This window comes from Nelusetta ayraudi, unplaced genomic scaffold (genome assembly GCF_046127955.1).
Source record: "Nelusetta ayraudi isolate G7.1 ecotype Tasmania unplaced genomic scaffold, CSIRO-AGI_Nayr_v1 ptg000089l, whole genome shotgun sequence".
In the NCBI taxonomy this organism is placed as follows: Eukaryota; Metazoa; Chordata; class Actinopteri; order Tetraodontiformes; family Monacanthidae; genus Nelusetta; species Nelusetta ayraudi.
Window position 1 is genome coordinate 1,776,031 of NW_027466139.1, and position 19,508 is coordinate 1,795,538.

Genomic DNA, 19,508 nt, shown 5'->3' on the forward strand with positions numbered 1-19,508 from the left:
GTGTGTGTGTGTCTCCCAGCAGACACGCCGCAGACGTGTGTGATCCACGTCACTCAGCTCGAGAGAGACACCATCCTGGTCTGCCTGGACAGTGAGTGAAGCACACATACGATTTTTTTTTTTTTGTGTGTGTGTTTGAACAAAAGTCCAAACTTTAATTCAAGCTGTTTTTAACTGTTGTTGTTATTTTTACGTTCACACACTACGAGTGAAAAGTTTGGACACACTGTCTGATGCAGTGGGTTTTATATTTCTTCAGGCCTTTCTACATTGCAGACAGATACTGGTGACATCAAAATTCTGAGCGAGATATTTGTCATTATGCAGCAAAGAAAAGCGCATTCAATAACTCTAAATGTGCTTTTTATGAAAGGCGGCTATTTTGAAGAATTTCAATATAAAAGGTGTTTGAGTTCTTTTATACTTTTATTGTCTCCTCCATAATTCCCTGTGTGTTCATACGTAGTTTTGATGCCTTCAGTGAGAAGCTGCAATGTCAATGAGTCATGACATTAAATTCATTGGGTGTGTCCAAAACTTTGACTGATACACACACACATATATATAATTTCTCCTCCTTATCGCTGCCTTTGTTTTCCTCTGCAGGGTGTATAAAGATCGTGAACCTTCAGGGGAGGTTGAAGTCCAGCAGGAAGTTGTCAGCAGAGCTCACCTTCAACTTCCAGATAGAAGCCATAGGTACGGAGAGAAAACACAAATGGCACACATTGATTCGTGCAAGTCATGCAAGTTAACGCAGAGATGTTGTGTGAAACGTCTGAGAGGTTCTGCTTGCATGAAAGTGAGACGGAGCGACCCGATGATCCTCTAAATGATTCAGGAGCAATATTTTGCCTCCCTGCTGAGGCTGAAACAGCCGGAGCTCTGCTTGATGCGCCTGGTTTCCTCTCTGCAGTTTGTCTCCAAGACAGCGTCCTGGCCTTCTGGAGGCACGGCATGCAGGGACGCAGCTTCAAGACGAACGAGGTGAGATTTTGCAGGAGAACATGGTGAGAAATGACCTCATCACCCGGAGGTGGGAAGGCAGCGACTTTGCTGCGGAAGTTCAAGCAAGGCCCTGAGCCACTGGTTCATGTTTCTGCTCTTCGTCTCTCCATCAGATCACCCAGGAGATCTCGGACAGCACTCGCATTTTCAGACTACTGGGATCAGACAGGTGAGAACGCACCTCCTCAATGTATTTCACACACACACACACACACACACACACACACACACGCATCCATGTTAACATCTGCTCTGGTGTTTTATCACGAAGACGTGCCGACTGTAGAGACCCAGAGGCCGAGCAGCGAGGCCTCTCTCTGAACAGGTACAGGTCGTTAGGTCACTGCTCCTCTCTGACTGTCTGTGGGGACTCTGGAGGGCTGCTTGGTCAACAACCCGTGTGTGTGTGTGTGTGTGTGTGTGTGTGTGTGTGTGTGTGTGTGTGTGTGTGTGTGTGTGTGTGTGTGTGTCGAAGCAACTTGAGCAGATCTTGGACCTTCTAAATGAGGAAAATATCGACACTAAATGAAAAAACTTCCAATCCCAAGAGGCGATGCTTTGATTTGGTGTCTATGTTTTCCTAACTGGCCAGTTAAACCCTGCTGAGGTCCAGCGTGGGCGCCTTCACCAGGAGGCCCCCTGTGAAACCTGCATCACCAGGGTCCTCCTGTCTTCTTGGTGGGGGTGGGGGTGGGGGGAGAACTTCAGGGCGCTTGGCCAAGAGCTTCTGGTTCCTTTCATTCCAAATAACGCCGACTGTCAGCAGCGGGACGTCTCGGGGTCGCTGCTTGCGTCTGTTTGTGTGGCTGCACTGCAATCTCTGGTGGGCCGCGTTGAGGTCGCGATGAGAATTCTTCTCACAGCTTCTCTTCAAATGTATGAAATCTGTTCAAGTTCTCTCGGCTCAGTGGGAGAGAAACAGATTCAAACTATGGAATCAAGCATGAAAATCTGAAATCCAGACAAAATAAAAAAATATATATATATCCTGAGCAGTTCTGATTCTATATTGGACCTGTTGATATGTCTTTTTTTTTTTATCATTCAATGATGTATAAATATTACAATTATAAAGAGATTAAAATTATGTTCACGTATTAAAGGTCCAGTGTGTAAACTTTGCCTCGATTTATGATTTTTACATTGGTAAAAGCTGAACATACTGCCCGTAAATACATTAATAAGAGTTTATACTTGCAGTACAATTAAAAGTATTTGGGCTTTTCTACCCTTAGAGTGGTTTTGGTATATATGAGAACATACAAAGAGCAGTAATGGTCTTGACGGTGCCGCCTTAAATGCTGAGCATCTTTAAAACATTTTACACAAAGGACGTTTAAGAATGAAATCTGCAAGATTTGACTCTGTCATTTCAACCCATCTTTAAAATGAATCTAAATCAACGATTAAACTCTGTGCTTTTGCTTTGATCCCTGTTGGTTTCCTTTTCCAAAAAGACAAAGTTTTCCATCCATTTGTTTCCGTTGAACTAACGGTGTGTTTGACCTCCCGACAGGGTGGTGGTGCTAGAGAGCCGGCCGACCGACAACCCGACGGCCCACAGCAACCTCTACATCCTGGCAGGCCACGAGAACAGCTACTGAGTCACGTGTGCACAAAAAAAACAAAACCAGACAAAAAACTCAACAGAAACCATAGAAACACTATTGCATGTCGAGGGACGTCTCACTACTGCCCCCCACTGGCGGCTACCGACCAGGAAGTTGGCGACGGGGCAGAGTCGGGGGTGAGGATTGGGGGTCACGGACTCCACCTTCCCTCCCCACACCCCCCACACACACACACACACACACACCTCCTCCACCAGGACCAGGACCCCACCCCCCACCCCCCACCGGCCCGACGCTTCCTGTCCACCAGGGGGCGCCAGGAGAGGACGAGCCACGCTGACGGTGTGGGCTGTGCTTGCAGGACGGAGGTCGGACGTCAATCAGCTTCCTGTACACCTTTTCTTTTGTGAACAAAGAGCCGCTCCGACTCGGGAATCACCGCAGACTCCCAGACATCCCACTTCCTGTTTCCCACAATCCCCCTGGGGCAGGGGGAAGGGGTGGGAGGGTGGAGGCGAGGGGGGGGGGGGTAGAAAACATAAAAACACCATCCAGCACAAGAGGAGTAACTACAACACTACTTCTACTACTAGTCCTACACGTACTACTACTACTACTACTACTATTACTACTACTACTACTACTAGTCGTGCTACAGCTTCACAGAAGAGCCATCTTGCACAGAGGAAGAAAAGAAACTTTCCCTTCTCCTTTTTCTTCTGCTTCCTTCTTTCTTTCTTTCTTTCTTTTTTTTTTTTTTTTAAAGAGACACACACCTTTATTTATTGTGGCATGATGTAACTTTACAGCGAGCGGGACGGCTGTCCTGTCCGGTCCGGTCCGGTCCGGTCCCCTTTTATTTGTTTTTTTTATAAGGATGAGATAAAGAGAAACGTAATGGCCAACGCTGGGCCGCCCCTGCTAGAGTTCACCAGTTCTGACAGCCGCCACCACACAAGTGCTTCATTGATCTTTATTTAATAGTTGTAAATATTAATGTAGCTTTTTCTTTGTTTGTTTGTTTGATTTTGTTTTGGATGGACAGAGAAACACTACACAAACAGTCTGGTGGTGTAGATAGGTGTGTGTGTGTGTGTGTGTGTGTGTGTGTGTGTGTGTGTGTGTGTGTGTGTGTGTGTGTGTGTGTGTGTGTGTGTGTGTAAGCTCTGTGGATGCAGAGGAGCAATTGGATGGGGGGTTGGGGGGGGGGGGGGGGGGGGGGTTAGGGTCATGTGACCAGGATCAGGAAGTGCTGTCGTCATTGTATTTAAGAGACAAATGTGAAGCTCAGGATTGGACTGAGCGAACGCCAGGAGCGGCTCTGATTGGTCGACCGCTCGTTCACCGTGTGTGTGTGTGTGTGTGTGTGTGTAGCCGTTCACTCTTTATTTTTCTGTTTTTTTTTTTAATGTTTCTGGTTTTGGCATCAATGTTTCCTCTTTTTTTAATCTTTTCTTTTTTTTTAAAGTTGTGTTTTGTCTCAAGCAGTTTGTTTGATTTTTGTGTCGTCCGTCGAGGAGCCGCCGGTGTCTCCAGAGTTTTGCACAGAAGGAAAAAAAAAACGGAATCGCGGACGCAAACCAATGTGATTTTCGTGGCGCGGCCATGTGCGCACGTGCACGTGCACGTGCACATGCATGTTTTAGCGTGTCAGCCCGTCGTTTGTGCACGTACACGTGTTGCCGTGTTCAAAAGTTTCCATCTGGATCCACGCGCAAGTAAATCTTCCCTTTTTACCTCTCCTTCTTTCTTTCTTTTTTTTACTCCACATGAAACGTCTCACGGTTTGGCGGTGATTTGCTGCCGCATCTGCAAAAACTGCAACAACAAAAAAATATGTCAAAAGTCGTGCGAAAATTAGATTTTGCCTGTCCAGTTTTTCAAAGGGGCGTCACTTTTATTCACTTTACCAGGAAAAAATCTGAGAAACGTCGACACGGTCCCTTCATTTTTCCCTTTGTCTTTTAACTTTTCCCTTGAAATGCCAACGCCTGCATCTGTCGGAGCCTGAAGACGCTGCAGCGCCACCGGGCTGGGACACTGAAGGAGCGTCCACACTATTGCTCCAAACTCTCTGAGCCATCTGGGTCTCATCCATCGTTGCAACGATAAACATTTTTTTTGAAAGTCCCTCCTTTTTCTTTTTTTGTGTTACCACAGTTGTTGCTGCAGCCATATACAGTGCAACCACAACACACAGACACGCACAGCTTTATTTTTTTCTAAGCAAACGGCGATGTTTGTTTCCGAACATCGAGCTTCTTACGTTTAGTTTTGTTGTTTTTTTTCCAAGCGTTTGCTTTTCTTTTTTCTTTTTATTCTAACTCGTGGCTTATTCTTTGAATAAGGAGTCTTTAGTGAGTTTCCAGCAGCCAGATCAATCAGATACAACAGATGCAACAACTTGATGTCGTCCATTTTTCATTTCTTTTTTTCATTCAAATTGTAAAGAGGACCAAATGTTGGAAATAATTGGCAGGTGCAACATTCCCCCGGTGTTGTGGATCACCGGAGCACCGTGACACCTGGTCGTCAGAGTCGCTATGGCAACACCTGCTGCTGCTGCTGCTGCTGCTGCTGCTGTCAGTCAGCCAGGGGGTCGTTTTCACCGCTGGTCACACAGCAAAGTCAAACTCGGACCCCCCAGGGTCCAAGATGGCTCTCATTCATGTGACTGTAGTTGCTCACCCAGCGCAGACGCCGTAAAAGGTTTTTGACTTCCACATTAGCGGGCCCCCAATACGTGTCCAGTAGTGTCACTTCCCATCATGCCTCTGTCACTACCATGATCTATTTGGCCAATCAGAGCCATTCTGGAGAACGCCACAGCAGCACGTACGACGTGGTGACGTCGCGCTGGGAAGAATAAACTTTTCTGCTGATTTTCTGGCCTTTTATTATTTTTTTTTCAACGACTACAAGACCAGAAGTGAAAAATCTACAGTGGAAAGATTTGCTATGAATCGTGCTTCAGCTCACCGTCGTCCTGTCAGCTGTTTTAAAGCCGTTTTAAAACCTTTCAATCTAAAAAATGCTTTTTTATTTCTTTTTGCTGCAGTACCTCGACTGGCCACTAGGAAAGAAATCATTGCGCCACCATATTGCCAGTCCGGTATCCAGTTCTTATAATACACCCATGGCCGAACCTTGCCGTTAGCGACCCGGTGCAGCACCGGGGGGGGCGGGGACACAGGAACTTTGCATTCAAACTAAACTTTATTTGTTTTTGTGCAGTTTTGTGCGTGAAATGATGCTTCTGCCAAGAGATGCATCTTCATCGTCTTCATCCCGGCCGACTGAATGGAATGTAACATATCAGTCAGCTTTCCCCCCCCTCCCCCGCCTCCCCTTCTGTATGCTCACGCACAGCCCCCCCCACCCACCCACAGACTGCTTGTTTTTCTGTTACGTCCACGTGCGTCTGTGAATTTTATCCTGATTTTCTTCCGTTGGGGAGGAGTTTCATCTGTCGTCACTTCCACGAGGTTCCACCTTCTGCTCTGAGGGAAGTTTTTCTTTTCTGATTTCCTTTTTATTTGTCTTTTTTTTTTGGGTTCAAATCAACTCTGGGCTGAAAGTAGAAAAAAAAAAAAAAAAAAGACTCTTCAACGCTGACGTGGACACCATGTGTGTGTGTGTGCGTGTGCGTGTGTGCGTGCGGGGCTGATTGTCATCACTCACACTCACCAGTGAGACTGTAGTAACACACCGTGGTTTGTTGTTTGGTGTCGTCGTGGTCGTGGTCATGTGATCCCAGGGTCTCCAAGCACCGCAGCTGTTCTCTCACCTTTGTCCTCTGTTCCCATGATGCCATGCGCACGGTATGATCGAGATGTACATAGTGTAAAATAATAATGAGAAAAATGGGTTTGTTTTACATACTGTGTATAATTGCCTATATTTTGGTTCAGAAGTGTAACAGATTTATGAGATGACAGGTTAACACATTAAAAAGAAGGAACTGACTTCATGTCGCTGCTCATTTATTGCTTTCTTGTCGACTCCGCCTGCCGTCGGCACCTCCACAGTGTTTAGCCCGCTGTTTGCAGCCTCACTTCCAAAACCGATGCGTTGTGGTTGCAAGGAAATGCTCAGAATAAAGGCGGGGAGAGGAAACCGGCGGCGTCGCCAATAACATAACAGGAGTACGGTGTTATTGATGGCACGTTCCCCTTTGTGACATCACAAAGGGTTTATTCTGCAGTCAATAAAAGCTTCCCAATTGTGTCTTCCTTCATTAAAACAATAGATTCTATTAAAAAAGACTCTGAAAAACTCCCCAGGAGGAACAGCGCCTCCTTCAGTCTCTCTTCCGTCACCGTTTAATAATATTTAAAAAAGAATTTTAAAAAGAAAACTCTACAACAGTGAAGTGATATTTATTTATTTAACACAGAAGCTCCCGAAAGACGCGGTAGAAAATGGTTCTGTTGCAGCTCATTCAGCCTCTGACACTCTTAGGGAAACTGCTCTCCTGTGTAAACGGCATTGCCACGGCCACGGCATGTTCTCTGGTTCTATTGGATCTTTGCCCAGCAGCTTTGGATACAGCAGCGTGTTGGCTGATTGTTGTTGGAGAGTCCCTGGTATTTACAGATTTTAATGTCAGTAAGCGCTTCTCAATATTGCATCGCAAACACCTCCGAGTGTTGCATCACAAAGGCGTCTAAAGAGCGTAAAAATAAAACCAGTCATTGGAAGGAAACGCCCTTCAGAAAGAGTACGATTACATAGTATAGCGTAGATACAGTAGATAGTGTCTGTTTAGGCCCCCTAGTGGTCAATGGAACAAATACAGTAAATTTACACGTGAAGAAAAAGCCCCGTCGGCCCCTTTTTCCCAATTTAATAAACCTCTATCAGATCTGAGTGGAAGGAGAAATAAATATGCACACTCGGAGGAAGAATTGTCGTCATTTAAAGTGAGACTCGACTCTTTGGCACAAAGCAGGAAGAGGGATTGTTTTCCCGTCGCCTCTTTACATTTGACTTTTCCACAAACGGTCAAAACCTGACTGGAAGTTTGGTTTGGGTTGAGTTTGTGCTCTTCATCGCCGGGCGTGCGTGTCCAGGTTTGTGTTGAGTTGTGTGTCTGTGTTCACACTGCGGTGCCGCGGTTCAGCTCCACGTGGGCCAGTTTGGGGGTTTTCCCCGACGCCTCGTGTTCTCCGCTGGCCTGGTGCTCTGGTGTCTTGTCGCCGCTCTTCTCCTTCTTGTCGTCGCCGCCCCTGTGAGGACAAAACAGCGTGGGTGGGTTTTGAGTCGCGGTGGCGATTTGAAGGATCGATCATCGGCTCTGAAGCCAACGGCGCCGGAGTGAAGTGAAGGGTTGGCATTCGGTCTCGTCTCACTTCTTCCTGAAGAGCTTCTTGAAGGAGCTCCTGAAGCCTCCTTTCTCCTGCTTCCGACTCCTCTCACTGAGGGGGGTGTGGTTACACTCCTCTGCCCCGCCCCTCCACTTTGTCTCCTCCCCCCACGACTGGAACCCCGAGTCCTGGAAACATCAAACGTCAATTATTCACTCCAGCGACAGTTCTGCTACTGTCGTGGTCGCTCCTGGCTTTGCTGACTTCCGAGAAATATCGATTTTGAAAATGCTCAAGTTGCTCTTTGGTTCAAAATTGCAATGCAAGTGGGGAACAGACTTAAAGTACCCACATTATGCAAAAAAATATGTCTCAAGTCTCAGTGAACTCTGAAGAAATTAGAAAATTCCATTACACACGACAGTAGTCGCTCCATTTTGCAGAAAGAATGCTCAGACGGCTCTTTGTGATGTCACAAAAAGCACCAATACTGCTTCTTCTCCCGGGTTAATGATTGGGAGATCTCGTAGAGGGTGTAATTAGACCAGCGATGGTAGTTCCACCTGTGGAGCCCGGTATATAAAAACAAACAAGAGTCCCTGGAAACAACTGGGAGCACTGGGACCTCCAAACCTGGCGCTGATCCAGCAGAACCCACCATGCTGAGCAGCCCGTGGTGGTCGCTGCCGTCTTTGTCCGCCTCCGCTCGGTTCCCCAGGGGACAGTGGACCTGACGGACGGGGGTGGGACACCCCTTGCTGCCCTTGCTGCCCTGGCGCTCCAGCTTGGCGTGGCTGCCCATACCCACCCGGTGGAGGTGTTCCAGCTGAGGGCCGTCCAACATGTTGACCACGTTGTCCATCTGCAGGCCGTTCAGGGACTACAGACACACAGACACACAGACAGACAGACAGACAGACAGGTTCACCATGTGTGCGCGTGAAAACCTACTTTTCTCCTGTCGTGCAAGCTCACCTTGCTCTTCCGCTGGCTGGCCTGCAGGGGGCGCGGCTGGTTGCGTCGCATCAAGACGGATTCGTCCGGCGACACGCAGCCTCGGTTGGGCAGCTTGTTGTAGCCGTTGCTCTGGATCCTGCCGCTGCTGAAGACATCTCGGGTGGCCGAGATGTTGGCGGCCAGCGCGTGATGCGACGCCGACGGCGCTTTGGGACACTTGACGAAGGCGATGTCGATGGACGAGTCGGACGAGGCCGAGGAGCAGCGGTCGAAGACGGACGCGTCGTGGTAGGAGTCGCCGTCCTCCTCGTACAGGCTCTCCATGCCGGGGGGGTCCGGCGGCAGCAGGAACTCCTGCAGGGCGTCGGCCAGCGCCGAGCCCGGCTGGACCTGGCGGGCCTCCTCGGGCCTGGGGGCCTGGACCTGGTGCTGGCAGGGGGCCGGCCGCTCCGGGGTCTCGGCCTCGGGGATGCTGCCCAGAGCTGGAAGACCAGAGTTTGGTTGAGGGACAGAGACACAGTTCTGATCCCCACCCGGCATGGTTTAAGGGTCCAATAGACACATGATGGACTTTTCTGATTTCTGGGTTGATTCATTGGCCTTTTGACTGTCGCCAGGAGCCCAATTTCATGCATTAATAACATTTGCAAAGCATTTGTAATCTGATTTGTTGATTTGGTTTGTCACTTCACTGAAGCGCTGCCAAATCTTCTCAGAAATAATCTAATAATTAAAAAAAGAGAAAAAAAAAAAAGCTTGTTCGTCTTGCTCGTCACGTGGGACGTTTTGCTTGTTTCCAGCAAACCACAGACAGACGGCAGGAGGAGGCTGCAGACCTGATGGCTTGTGGTTGCGGGGGTCCAGCTCGGGGTTGTAGAAGGGGAGCTGCGACGGCCACTCTGAGCCGTAGCAGTGAAGTTCAGGATCCTGATCCCGATCCCACTCTTGGAAGCGGTGGATCTGCTGGATCTGCTCCAGCAGCCGCTGCTTGCTCTGCCTCACCTGGTTGGAATGTTCTCTGTGAGGGAAGCGAGAAGAACAGCAGAGTTAGCAGCTCTTTTAAGCAGTGAGGAGGAGGAGGAGGAGGAGAAGGATGATGATGATGATGATGATGATGACGACACTCACAACATGAGACTGCTGCATGGGTAGGGCGAGCCCACGATGTTGTTCCCGCCGTCTACCGTCTTAAACAGCTGCTTCATGGAAGATCTGCAGGAGACACCTGGACTTTACTCACTTCGGCAGCTCTTCCTGATTCGTTCCATCTAATAAATAAAAAAAAAAAGACCATATCTTGGTTTGACATGATCCGAACCTTTTGGCCTCCTTGTGGCTCTGCACCAGCAGCTCCTGGTTGCGCTGGACCAGGTGGTGGTACTGGACGGTGAAGGACCTGAACTGCTGGATGCAGACCAGCAGCAGGTAGTAGTCCGGGTGCTCGGCCTCGGTCTGCTTCAGCAGGGCCTGTGGGACACACACACACACACGCACACACACACACACACACACACACACACACACACGCATGCAGCAGTTGGAGCTCCTGGTCCCTCAGCCCCCTTCAGGCCCCTCAGTGTGGCTCTCCTGGACTCACCTGCAGCAGCAGCAGGTACTCTGGGATCCTCTGCACCGGCTGAAGGAGCAGATTGTGGAGGGAGGGTTTGCTTTCGTCGCCCGTGATGTCGCACTGAAACGGGAAACAACAGCCAATCAGGGCGTGGCAGCAGACGGAATGCAGAGCGGAGAAAGTCCCGCCGCTTTAATCACGGTCACATGGCTGCGCTGATCTCTCGATGCCGTTCGCTCCGGATTGTTTGTTTGTGCGCGCGTGTTTGGCAGCAGCCGCGTTAGCTGCGTGTTTGCAACCGGTCATGTGACGCTGCTGCGTTTTTACCTCCAGGAAGACGAAGGACTTGACGGAGCCCGAGGCCAGCAGGGAGATGACGGACAGACACTCGGGGAGCTCCTTCAGGTACGACAGGTAGCAGGTCAGGAAGTCGCTCTGCGGCAGCGGAGGAAGAGGAGAGAGACGAAGAGGGATGTTAGTGTTTAGCCCTGTGTTTACAGCCGGGTTTCCTCCTCCTGCCTGCCTGAAAACAGAGGCGGCTTTGCTTCGGAATGCAGTTTGTTTCAAAAGGAGGCAAACTCACTGGCTAACTTATGGGAGGTATCGGTGCCCCTTGTGATGTCACAAGGGGGTGGTTTACCAGCCTGGCCCTGTATTTTATCGCACATATTAATGAAAAGTGGAGCAAGTAAAATTAGAAATGGTGGATTTTCTCATTTCTTTTGAAATCCTCATTTATTATAATTTATAATAAACTGAGATCGTTTGGGTAAAATCACATTTTGCACAACACAGAACTTTTTAAAGGAACTAAACACACATGCCTGCCTGCTGCCTGCCTGCTGCCTGCCTGCCTGCCTGCTGCCAAAGCCAATCAGATTCATTACACGCGGCCGGTCACAAGACTCAACCTTTCGACCCCCTTCTGTCACAATGAGCCTGGGACGGCGCTGCGCCATGTCGGCACTTCCAGTCGCTGCCTCGTGTTTGCTTTTTCTTTCTTTTATATCAGAATTTTCTGAAAACATTTTCTTTATTTCGTCAATCCTGTTTTCTTATGTGTGTGTGTGGCTGCATTCCCTTGACCCCCTGGAATTGTGCAAAACCTAAAGATGGCAATAAAAAAAAAAAACTGCTGTCGTGGAAACGCTGCTTGTGTTTCACCTCGTTGCTGCCCAGCTTCATGAAGACGTCGCCCACGATGCCTTGCCACTGGCACTTGAGCACGCGGTCCTGCAGGGCGTGCAGGAGGTCCAGGTGCTGCTGGATGAGGAAGCGCAGCGAGCTGGGAAACGGGCTGCAGGCGGCCACGCAAAACACGAGAGAGAGAGAGAGAGAGAGAGAGAGAGAGAGAGAGAGAGAGAGAGAGAGACAGACAGAGAGAGACAGAGAGAGAGAGAGACAGAGAGAGACAGAGAGAGAGAGAGAGAGAGAGAGAGAGAGAGAGGCAAACAATGCAAAAAAAAAAAAAAGTCAGCGAGCGAAGGCCACAGGAGCCCACGTGGGAAGAATAATTCTGAAGCGCATGACCCTGGAGATCAGCGCGTGCACGTTGGGTCGCTTCCAATCACTTGCTGAGAAAAAGACTTTTTCTTCACAACACTGCGATATTTGTTAAGGTCAAGTGCAGACAACCGGGGCTGATGAATATGTTTCTATTCGACTCACATAAAAGACATGATTGTGTCGTTTTGCACATTAGTCCGCCAGCGGGCCGACCGGCCCACCGACCCACCGACCCACCGACCCACCCTGCCGCCTCCCAGGCTGAGGCTCAATCAGGTTAAAACAAATGCAATCATGCACAAAATGTCAGCGCTTTGCACATTTCCTGCGCTGCCGTGCTCGTCCAGGAACACGAGGGGCCTGAGGTTGAAGCCGTGATCACGTTAGTCGCCTGCACGGGGGGCCTCCGCTGCTTCAACCGCCTTCATTGGATTTGTTTATTTCCTGTTCTCCTCTTAATGTGTGAAGCCTCAAATTGGATCAGCGCCCCCCCCATCCCCCCGGCCCCCTGAGTGTCGATCTGCGTCCGACAGTGCACAAGTTGAGTTTTCTACACTCCTCAGTTAAAATTATGTCAATCTTTGATTTATTTCCTGTGCAAGGATTCCGACTTATCAAAGGCTGTGTCTGACTCTCTCTTGTTGGTTTATCAATGAAATTGATGAACCAGCGGCTCAGAATTTGAAGCGGATGCTTCAACTTCTTGAAGCAAGTGTTGTTTCTATTAACACTTTCTGGGAGGAAAGTATAGATTGATTTCATTCAGGATAAAATACACACGATGTGCCTCCTCAGGCTCACCGTTTGTCTTTGGAGCTGAAGGCGTCGGACCCGTTGAAGGTGATGTTGGCCTTCAGCAGCAGAGACAGCTGCGACACGTAGACTCGCTCAGACTCCAGCAGCTCCAGGGCCACTCTGTGCCTCTTACCTACAGAGAGAGAGAGAGAGAGAGAGAGAGAGAGAGAGAGAGAGAGAGAGAGCGAGCCGTGTTCCAAGATGTTTGTCCACCACAACCAATCAGAATCTTTTTCAACCTGGAGAGTGAAAAGGAAGCGACAGCGGTGCAAGAGGTGAGTGTCTCACTGTGTTCGGTGGGGCTGCCGGGCGTCTCTGAAGCTTCTCGCCCGCTGAGGGTGTCCTCCAACGCTGAGCACCTGGACGTCGGCCCTCGCTGACCCTCGTGATCCGAGGAAGAGGCTGAGGGAGCACCACAGAGAGGTGAGCGCATGGATCACACAGGGTGGGTGTATGGATGGATGGACGGACAGATGGGAAGACAGATGGATGGGTGGGTGGATGGATGATAGCAGGATGGATGGATACATGGACGAGTGGATTGATGAATAGATGGATGGATAGATGCATGGACAGATGGGCAGACAGATGGATGGATGGATGGATGAAAGGATGGATGCATTGACAGATGGGCAGACAGAAGATGGGCTGACAGATGGATGGATGCATGGATGATAGCAGGATGGATGGATGGACTGACTCTGTGTGGAGGTGGAGCTCCTCTGTGGAGACTCGCTGTGCTGCAGGCTGCAGAAGAAGTGCTGCAGGGCGCTGAGGTCGGCCTGGCTTGCCGTGCACGTCGCTTGCTCCTCCCCGGACGCCGTCAGAACATCCCCCCTGGAGCTCTTCCGGCTTTCCGGCCCATCGGAACGAAGGAGGGAGGGAGGGAGGGAGTGAAGGAAAAGTGAGATGAAAAACCTTTGAAAGCGTCTCTGGTGTTTTGCAGCGGCAGCCGCAACTGTTGCGTCGCAAGCGGCATTACCTGCGGGGGACAGAGATGAGCTCTTTGGCGCCCTCTGCCTGCAGCAGCTCCACCCTCCGCTGCACCTCTCTCTGCCTGCTGGACACGTCCTTGACGTGGAACAGCGCCACGCTCAGCTCCTCCTGCCGCAGCATCGACACCAACACACAGCAACACCGTGAGTCTCATAAGACGTCATGAGCAGGATTAATGTGCTCTCCACTTTTCTACTTAATCCTGAGCAACAGAAATAAATGGAACTGAAAAGAAGAACATCAATATTAAATTAGCAGGATGGGGGGTGGGGGGGTGGGGAGTATGTACGGATGCTCTTTTTTTTTTTTTTTTCAACTCATGTAGCGCATGACGCCGTGGACAAATCCATCCATTGTAGGTCTGTTTATATGAAACGCTATAGATTGAATTCCACTGATCTGATCTCATAAGCTGTGTTTCCATGACCCCTAGAATTGCGCAAAACCTAAACATGGCAAGAAGAAACTGGACATGGAAGCAGCGCAACTTGGAAAAACCCCTCCAACATGCCCAGAAGGTTTTGAGGAGGTTGTTCACACGGATCCATACAGAGGGAAACACTTTTTTTAGGATTTACACGTCAGTGGACGTGACGCACGGTTCACTGACCGGTGAAAACGGCGCGTTATGATTGGACGAAGTAATTAAAGTGAAAAATATAACAGCCATGCCTGACGGCAACAAAAAAAAAAAACCCCGGAAACAAACCAAAAAAACAAACGTAATTCTCGTCCCGCCAGATTTGACGAGAATTACAGCCAATGCGCCTCACACCATTCAATGGAAACACCTGCAAGTTGCACTTTGTCGAAATAGCTGTCGTGAAAATGCAGCAGCAGAGACTCAGGAGACGAGCGAGTCAATTCTTTTCCCCTCTGCTGCGTAACATCAGCAGCTGCCTTCCTCTTGAATAAACAAAATTAGTTTAAAGCTTCCAGTCAGATGCTCGGCATTACTTCCACTTTACCAGGAATAGCCTCAGTGCGTGGGTGCGTGTGTGTGTGTGTGTGTGTGTGTGTGAGACACAGAGAGACAGAGAGTGTGGGTGTGTGAGACACACAGAGAGATAGAGAGTGTGTGTGTGTGTGTGTGAGACACACAGAGAGAGAGAGTGTGGGTGCGTGTGTGTGTGCGTGCACTGTGCACCTTGAACGTGTTGAGCGAGTTCTTGAGGCCCATGATCTTGTCGTCCACGTCCGTCTGATGGGCCTGGATCTTGTCCTCCAGGCCGTGGTCCCTCTGACGCAGCTCGTTCACCGCCGTCAGGGCGGCGTGGAGCCCCTCGCGCAGCTCAGCCACCAGGCCCTGCAGCTGTGGTGTCGCACGAGGGAAGTTTTCCCGTGGGTTTTTTTTTGTGTCTGTCTCTGATTTGAGCCCTGATTTTGGATTTTGCTCAGCATCGCAACAATCGTTGGACTCGTCAGACTCGAGCAGCTTCAAAAGTTTCTCCTCCTTTTTACTTGTGCACATTCTCTGCGCCTCGGTCATGTGAAAGGCATCAGACGGTCGAGTGAATAGCTCATCTGTGCTGATCTATCGTCTCTCTCCGCGCTGCTTCTGTTAGCTGAGTACAAAGTGGACCGAGCCTGACCTTCATTCTTTGGCTCTTTTGCTCGTCTTTTCAAAAAAAAAGACTTGTGGGAAAAAAGCACACAGCTCTGGTTGAAATCAGCCCCTTGTGATGTCACAAAGACAACTGAAACCTCACCGCTGCCTCACCTGGATTAGTGACCAAACACCCAGCCCGGTGCTGGTCCTTCCACTTTGTTTTTGTCCCCTTCCAAACATTAAAATATCACTTTAAGCAGAAGGCGAAGCTGCAGTTTTGTGGGTGTTTCTTTTTTTTTACAGGAGTCTGCAAACAAAGGGCTAAATATGCTGCTTTATGGAACTCTATAGAGTTTTGTGGTGAGTAATGACGCCAGGATGAGAATAAAATCTAAAAAAAATGGTTCCAAAATTGAATTTTTAATCAGAGTCGTCACCTTCGACCTTCCGTCCTGCAAGATTTCACTGGAACCTCTGTGATTGGCTGCCAGCGGCCGGCAGTTTTCGAGGCACAGCCAAGACTCGCAAAACAAAAGAACAGCCAGAATAGCGGAGAACATTGCGAGTGCGTAGGCGTTTTGTTTTTGCAATACCTGGGCGATCTCGAGGTGAGCGTCCTCCACAGAATCTTCTTTGTCTTTGTGAGAGAAAAAGGACAGGAAGTGCTCAGTGTCTGCGCAGCCACTCAACGTTCACGCAGTCGCAGCCGCACGGAGGCCACGTCAGGTGGGAACGTGACAGCCGTGTCGTGCCGAGAGTCGTCTTTCTATTTGTGTGGCTGGACTGACAAAACTTCACATCAAAACTTTACCACTGTGACCATTAGATTTGACGAATAGACTTAAACTAAAACTAGTTGTTCAAAGGGGATTAAGTCGGAATTTTCAAACTGAAACTGAGCGAAGGTTCTTTTTGAAACGGTCCACGGAAGTCGCAGTGAAGGCCGAAGATTTCATTTTTTTTGTCGCATCGTCTACTCGCTTAATTCACTCTCACCCACGCTAGGACACACTGACGTCACACTCGCTTGCATAACTCTTCAAAAAAAAAAAGAAATGTCTCACAAGTCCGGAGTTAATTATCATGTGAAAGGCTATTTTTATAAATGATTGGCATGTGGCCTTCTCGACAATTTCACCGGGGAAAAAAGAAGAAGAAGGAAAAAGCAGGAGAAAGTTCAGGGCCGAGGCCTTCGCACGGAATTATGGTTCTATTTTCATTTTTGAGTCCAAGTGGCTGCAGAAGTTACCAGAACAGCTTTTGATAGCTGTTGGAGGGTCAAACGGCAGCGGCAGCTGCTCGCAAGAAAATAGCCGCTCACACATAATTTCATTTTGCATGCACGTTGATCCTTCGGCCACACAACTGCTTCGGTTGTACAGTTGTGTGATGTGTCTGCTGGGGAAATGTCACCAGTTTGATGCTGAAAGACCTTCATGTATTAACATGCATAATGGACAAGAGCCGTGAGACGCGGTGACGTTGACCGAGCGGCTGAGCGCCACCAACAATAACGTCTGTGTTGCACAGATTCAACCTGTGACGTGGGTTTTTCTCTCTTTTTGTTTTTTGTTTTTTCTCTTTTTTTGCCATTTTGGCCTCACATGCCAGAAAACGATGGCGTCATGAAGATGAGCTGACGTCAGGCTGGAATAATGACACGTGCACGCACAACTTTGGTTGTTGTTGTCGTTGTTGTTGTTGTTTGTAATGGTGACAACAGGAAGTTGCACTAATCTTGACTCTGCAGAGTATTTACAGCAAGACAACAACAACAACAACAACAGCAACAACAGCAACAGCAACAACAACAAGTCATCCAGGTCTGAATCCCGGCAGTCGTTGATTTCACTTTACCACCGCTGCTATTTCTTTCCTACACATAATTATTTTCCATCAGCTTATCCGTCATCTTGTCGCACCTGCAGCCACTTTGTTGTTAACGGCCTGCCGCCCTGCACAGGTATTCCTTTAAATTGTCACCTGTCACTTTAAATATCGTACAATTGCGGCCATAACTTGTGCTGGAAAGTGGATCAAGCCCTGATAACTTGTGTGACATTTTTAGATAGTCAACAGCATGCGGTGGATAGTAGATCGAAAAACATGTTCTTTATTCTATTTGTTGTATTATTATTCATTTTTAATATAACTTAATAATTGATTCTACTATTCTTAAAAGAGCAAAAGTTGAGATTTGAGTTATCGTAAGACTCTGATGGTAATTTAAAAAATTCTTAAATTTAAACAGCAAAAAACAAATCACTCACTCACTCACTCACTCACTCACGAACAGAAATAATTAGCAACGGCAGCCGTGTGCTGCAGCCACAGAGGAGAACCTTAGTTCATCTCTAACCATCAATAATCTTTTAAAAAACACGTTCACGCTTTAGACACACCTTCCATCATGTCCTCGGTTTCGGTTTTTCCGTTCTCCATGTTGAGGTCACCGGTGAACTCTGGTCCAGCCGCCACCTTTAAGTCCTCAGCGCACTTCACACCAACTCCAATCCAGTCGTCTTCCCGGTTCCTTGTTCGTGAGCTCTGAAGCACCCGGGGCCTATCTGTGATCACTCACTGCCTCGCCTCCAAAGCATGTGAGTCCTGTGATTTTCCCGCTCCACAATAAGGGCCTTGTCTCCAGAGGGAAGATGGACAGTGGGATAAGATCGGCAAAGACGGGAGGCGGGGGATGGGATGGGATGAGGGGGTCGGGGGGGGGGGGGGAGTAGGAGGTAGGAGACATTTGTTCATCGTGCTGCTGCTTCCAGCTGACAAGTCGAGATGAGAATCCTGGAGCCACGACTAGGAGTTGATGATGGTAGTTTGCACACTGGTGTTGAGCAGTGCCAGCCAGTCTTATGGCCCTTGTGTAGCATTACCATGCAAATTGTTCGCTTATGAAAATTGTGATGAAAAATGTTTGTATTTTTGATCAGCTGCGTTGAGTGACAGTGTGATGCTGAAAAATGATTGCCGTAAAAAATAATCTCACCCCAATCCAAAACCCTACCCTATGAGACACAGTGGCAGAATGTAAAATCTCATTTTATTGTGTATTATTTTTCTCGTACAAAAAAGAAATAGTAAAATCCTAACCCCAAATCTAATTTCAGCCTTAACTTTGAGTCAACTTTATCCTAGAGACATGGGGCCACTTTCTTTTTCATCAGGAGCCCCCAAGAAGCGCCCACACCAAATTTGGGGCTTCTAGTACTTGAGGAACCCTAACCCTAACCCTAACCCTAGCTTCAGCCTTATTTCAATGCAAGTCTATGGGGTGAAATTTCAACTTTGTCCTAGAGACATGGGGCCACTTGCTTTTTCATCAGGAGCCCCCAAGAAGCGCCCACACCAAATTTGGGGCTACTAGTACTTGAGGAACCCTAACCCTAACCCTAACCCTAGCTTCAGCCTTATTTCAATGCAAGTCTATGGGGTGAAATTTTAACTTTGTCCTAGAGACATGGGGCCACTTGCTTTTTCATCAGGAGCCCCCAAGAAGCGCCCACACCAAATTTGGGGCTTCTAGTACTTGAGGAACCCTAACCCTAACCCTAACCCTAGCTTCAGCCTTATCGTCAACCCTAATTCAATGCAAGTCTATGGGGTGAAATTTCAACTTTGTCCTAGAGACATGGGGCCACTTGCTTTTTCATCAGGAGCCCCCAAGAAGCGCCCACACCAAATTTGGGGCTTCTAGTACTTGAGGAACCCTAACCCTAACCCTAACCCTAACCCTAGCTTCAGCCTTATCGTCAACCCTAATTCAATGCAAGTCTATGGGGTGAAATTTCAACTTTGTCCTAGAGACATGGGGCCACTTGCTTTTTCATCAGGAGCCCCCAAGAAGCGCCCACACCAAATTTGGGGCTTCTAGTACTTGAGGAACCCTAACCCTAACCCTAACCCTAGCTTCAGCCTTATTTCAATGCAAGTCTATGGGGTGAAATTTCAACTTTGTCCTAGAGACATGGGGCCACTTGCTTTTTCATCAGGAGCCCCCAAGAAGCGCCCACACCAAATTTGGGGCTTCTAGTACTTGAGGAACCCTAACCCTAACCCTAACCCTAACCCTAGCTTCAGCCTTATTTCAATGCAAGTCTATGGGGTGAAATTTCAACTTTGTCCTAGAGACATGGGGCCACTTGCTTTTTCATCAGGAGCCCCCAAGAAGCGCCCACACCAAATTTGGGGCTTCTAGTACTTGAGGAACCCTAACCCTAACCCTAACCCTAACCCTAGCT

At 48.6% G+C, this 19,508-nt stretch overlaps 2 protein-coding genes and 2 long non-coding RNA genes across 15 annotated transcripts in view; 3 read left to right on the plus strand and 1 right to left on the minus strand.

The window, feature by feature from the left end:
• The window catches only part of LOC142901465 (mitogen-activated protein kinase kinase kinase kinase 3-like), a 34,457-nt gene extending 27,908 nt beyond the window's left edge, over positions 1 to 6,549 (plus strand). For 5 of the 11 annotated variants that reach the window (XM_076045979.1, XM_076045986.1, XM_076045984.1 and 2 more), the window contains 6 exons: positions 20 to 91; positions 607 to 699; positions 917 to 987; positions 1,122 to 1,177; positions 1,280 to 1,333; positions 2,525 to 6,549. In XM_076045979.1, the coding sequence (XP_075902094.1) occupies positions 20 to 91; positions 607 to 699; positions 917 to 987; positions 1,122 to 1,177; positions 1,280 to 1,333; positions 2,525 to 2,612 (434 nt within the window). In that variant the 3' untranslated portion in view covers positions 2,613 to 6,549. The remainder of the gene's footprint in view (positions 1 to 19; positions 92 to 606; positions 700 to 916; positions 988 to 1,121; positions 1,178 to 1,279; positions 1,334 to 2,524) is intronic. The other 6 variants (XM_076045982.1, XM_076045987.1, XM_076045988.1 and 3 more) reach the window with 4 other exon arrangements.
• A 398-nt stretch (positions 6,550 to 6,947) lies between these two features.
• Positions 6,948 to 17,767, minus strand: arhgef33 (Rho guanine nucleotide exchange factor (GEF) 33). Of its 2 annotated transcripts, XM_076046172.1 has the most exons (17): positions 17,661 to 17,767; positions 15,852 to 15,895; positions 14,857 to 15,021; positions 13,696 to 13,817; positions 13,414 to 13,565; positions 13,002 to 13,115; positions 12,720 to 12,846; positions 11,577 to 11,709; positions 10,740 to 10,847; positions 10,440 to 10,532; positions 10,161 to 10,309; positions 9,971 to 10,054; positions 9,679 to 9,860; positions 8,861 to 9,324; positions 8,544 to 8,765; positions 7,931 to 8,073; positions 6,948 to 7,807 (listed from the first exon to the last, which is right to left on the minus strand). In XM_076046172.1, the coding sequence occupies exons 1-17, from the start codon at positions 17,698 to 17,700 to the stop codon at positions 7,678 to 7,680; spliced, it is 2,472 nt and encodes an 823-aa protein (XP_075902287.1). In that variant the 5' UTR covers positions 17,701 to 17,767; the 3' UTR covers positions 6,948 to 7,677. The 2 variants fall into 2 exon arrangements, with proteins under 2 accessions (XP_075902287.1, XP_075902286.1); XM_076046171.1 differs by lacking the exons at positions 15,852 to 15,895; positions 17,661 to 17,767 and having other exon boundaries at positions 14,857 to 15,282.
• Positions 8,215 to 9,768, plus strand: LOC142901604 (uncharacterized). Its single transcript, XR_012928998.1, has 3 exons — positions 8,215 to 8,411; positions 8,480 to 9,130; positions 9,643 to 9,768. It is a non-coding gene; the product is annotated as an uncharacterized LOC142901604 (long non-coding RNA).
• LOC142901603 (uncharacterized) lies at positions 13,503 to 17,848 on the plus strand. The gene is made up of 5 exons (XR_012928997.1): positions 13,503 to 13,617; positions 13,740 to 13,852; positions 15,562 to 15,618; positions 17,187 to 17,221; positions 17,707 to 17,848. It is a non-coding gene; the product is annotated as an uncharacterized LOC142901603 (long non-coding RNA).
• Positions 17,849 to 19,508: the final 1,660 nt, after the last annotated feature.